Source organism: Penaeus chinensis, chromosome 38, assembly GCF_019202785.1.
Source record: "Penaeus chinensis breed Huanghai No. 1 chromosome 38, ASM1920278v2, whole genome shotgun sequence".
NCBI classification, from domain to species: Eukaryota; Metazoa; Arthropoda; class Malacostraca; order Decapoda; family Penaeidae; genus Penaeus; species Penaeus chinensis.
Window position 1 is genome coordinate 23054127 of NC_061856.1, and position 2500 is coordinate 23056626.

General features: G+C 41.7%; 1 protein-coding gene across 1 annotated transcript in view; it reads left to right on the forward strand.

Moving 5' to 3' along the window:
- The window catches only part of LOC125045978 (LIM and SH3 domain protein Lasp-like), a 32702-nt gene that overhangs the window by 10923 nt on the left and 19279 nt on the right, over positions 1 to 2500 (forward strand). The window contains exons 3-4 of the mRNA XM_047643568.1: positions 951 to 1075; positions 2253 to 2338. Of these exons, the coding sequence (XP_047499524.1) occupies positions 951 to 1075; positions 2253 to 2338 (211 nt within the window). The remainder of the gene's footprint in view (positions 1 to 950; positions 1076 to 2252; positions 2339 to 2500) is intronic.

Sequence of the window (2500 nt, forward strand, 5' to 3'; positions counted from 1 at the left end):
AAACGCAGGTGTCGTAGGGGAAGTTGCCGCCGTGGCACAGGTGTTAGCGCGCCGAACCGCGGTTGATTAGGAAGGGCATCCAGTCAGGCAAGGGTGGCACTGCCATATAACCTCTCAACAGTGAATTGAGAGAGGCCTATGTCCTGCAGTGGAATGAATGGCTGTTAAATATATATATACACATACACAAATATACATATTCATATATATGTGTGTGTGTGTATACATATATATGTATGTATGTGTATATATACATACACAAATATACTTATTCATATATATATATATGTGTGTATGTGTCTGTGTGTGCATATATATATACATACATATACATATACATACACAAATATACATATTCTTTTATATGTGTGTGTGTGTATATACATATATATACACATATATTTATATACATACACAAATATACATATTCTTTTATATATATGCGTATGTGTGTGTTTATGTATGTATGTACGTGTGTATACGTGTGTGTGTGTGTGTGTATGTATGTATGTGTGTATACGTGTGTGTGTGTGTATGTATGTGTGTATATGTGTATATGTATGTATTTATATATATATGTATGTATATATATGTATATATACATGTGTGTATGTGTGTATCTGTATGTGCGTGTGTGTGTCTGTATGGGTATGGGTGTGTGTGTGTGTGTCTGTGTCTGTGTCTGTGTGTGTGTGTGTGTGTGTGTGAGTGTGTGTGTGTGTGTGTGTGTGAGTGAGAGAGAGAGAGAGAGAGAGAGAGAGAGAGAGAGAGAGAGAGAGAGAGAGAGAGAGAGAGAGAGAGAGAGAGAGAGAGAGAGAGAGAGAGAGGGGGATCTTTTATTGTTCTTCAACGATTGTGTTTGTGTTCATGTTCCCCGCCTTACCACCTCTTCTCTCTGTCTGCCAGTCAGGCTGATATGAGGGTGAGTATACTTTCGCGCGCATGAGTAGAGCACAAAGTCCAACCTCAGCCCCCAACCCTACCTTCTCCTCTCACTACCCCAGAAGGCCACGCTCCTACAGTTGCACACGTGATCGACCCTTTGCAAATGAAAGGAGATGATGAGAGGTTTGCCGTTTGTAGTTTGTTGTCACGAGAGGGCGCCAGCTTGGGTAGACTTGGACACCCATGAAACTATGCCAGTTGGGCGCTCTGCACTGCATGTTTGTGCCTGGAGATCGGCGCTTTATGATCGTGGCTTCAGTTTCGTAAATTCGTTTTCGAAAAGTTGGTCGTTTTTTGTGATATTAACCCAATGTCAGCGGGCTAATTTACTGTCGGCCCTAGAGACCGATCCTGATTTCCCCATTCCTTGAATTGGCGGGGAAATGCGTTTTTCTTTCCAATACTACAAACATTGACATTGTCATCAATCTTATTGATAATATGATTATTAAATTGTTATTAATAACATAAAAGACAATAATAAAATAGAAGTGAATCTTTCAAAAAATGAAGAAAAAGGGTAAACAGGTGATATAAATAAGACTAATAGCTGACTCCTTGGTGACTAAGCACTTGTAGAGCCATCTATGTGTAAAGACAACAAGTAAAACTTTAATTCCAGTGGGCATGGCATTGTAGTCTAACCACCCGCGCTCAATAGAGGTGTATCTTTCTGCATCTTCCGGTACTCGTCTGTCCGTCTATCTATATTTTTTTTACCTACATACGTGCATAAATGCATGCATACATACGTAGTAGTAGTAGTAGTAGTAGTAGTAGTAGTAGTAGGCCCCCTGAAGTCATGTCTGACTATGGGTAGCGCTCGACATAGTTAAAACAAAAATATAAAGAAAATAAACATTTTTCCTCACATGGCAGTACGCAGAGTGCGCGGCGTACAAATTTATAAAATAAAGATAAAACAATGTTTGCATAGAGATAACATATGTAGAAGCAGCATGGAATTAACAGAAAGAACAAGCTTAGTGGGAACATTTCTTGCTGTGGCTGAGAAGGCCAATGCGAGCCTTGCAATCTCTGCCGCAGTTTGAACAAATGAAGGCGGAAGGTAGTTGAAGATGCTCGCCTGCTTTTGCCTTTCTTCTTGCACGTTTTTCAGCGACATATGCCTTCCATCTACTTTCCCCTTTAGGAAGCTGACGTTTCAGGGTTAGCTTCCAAGCATCCCTGTTTGCGGCAATTGTCTCCCAAGATGCCACGTCAATGTCCTGGGCTTTCATATCCCTCTTGCAGACATCTCTATACCTGAGTAGGGGGCGCCCTCTGACTCTCTCCCCTTCCACAAGCTCTCCATAGAGCAAGTCTTTAGGGATTCTGCCATCATCCATTCTGTGGACATGATCCAGCCATCTCAGTCGACGCTGCCTGAGCAGTGGGCCAGCTATTTCAAGCACCGCAACATTTGTCTTCCTTTCTTCCCACTTGATGCCAAGGATGAAACGCAGGTTTCTCAGATGGAATATCTGAAGACGCTCTTCTTGTCTAGCATAGGGTGTCCAAGTCTCGCTGCCATAGAGCAAAGTGCTTATTATAC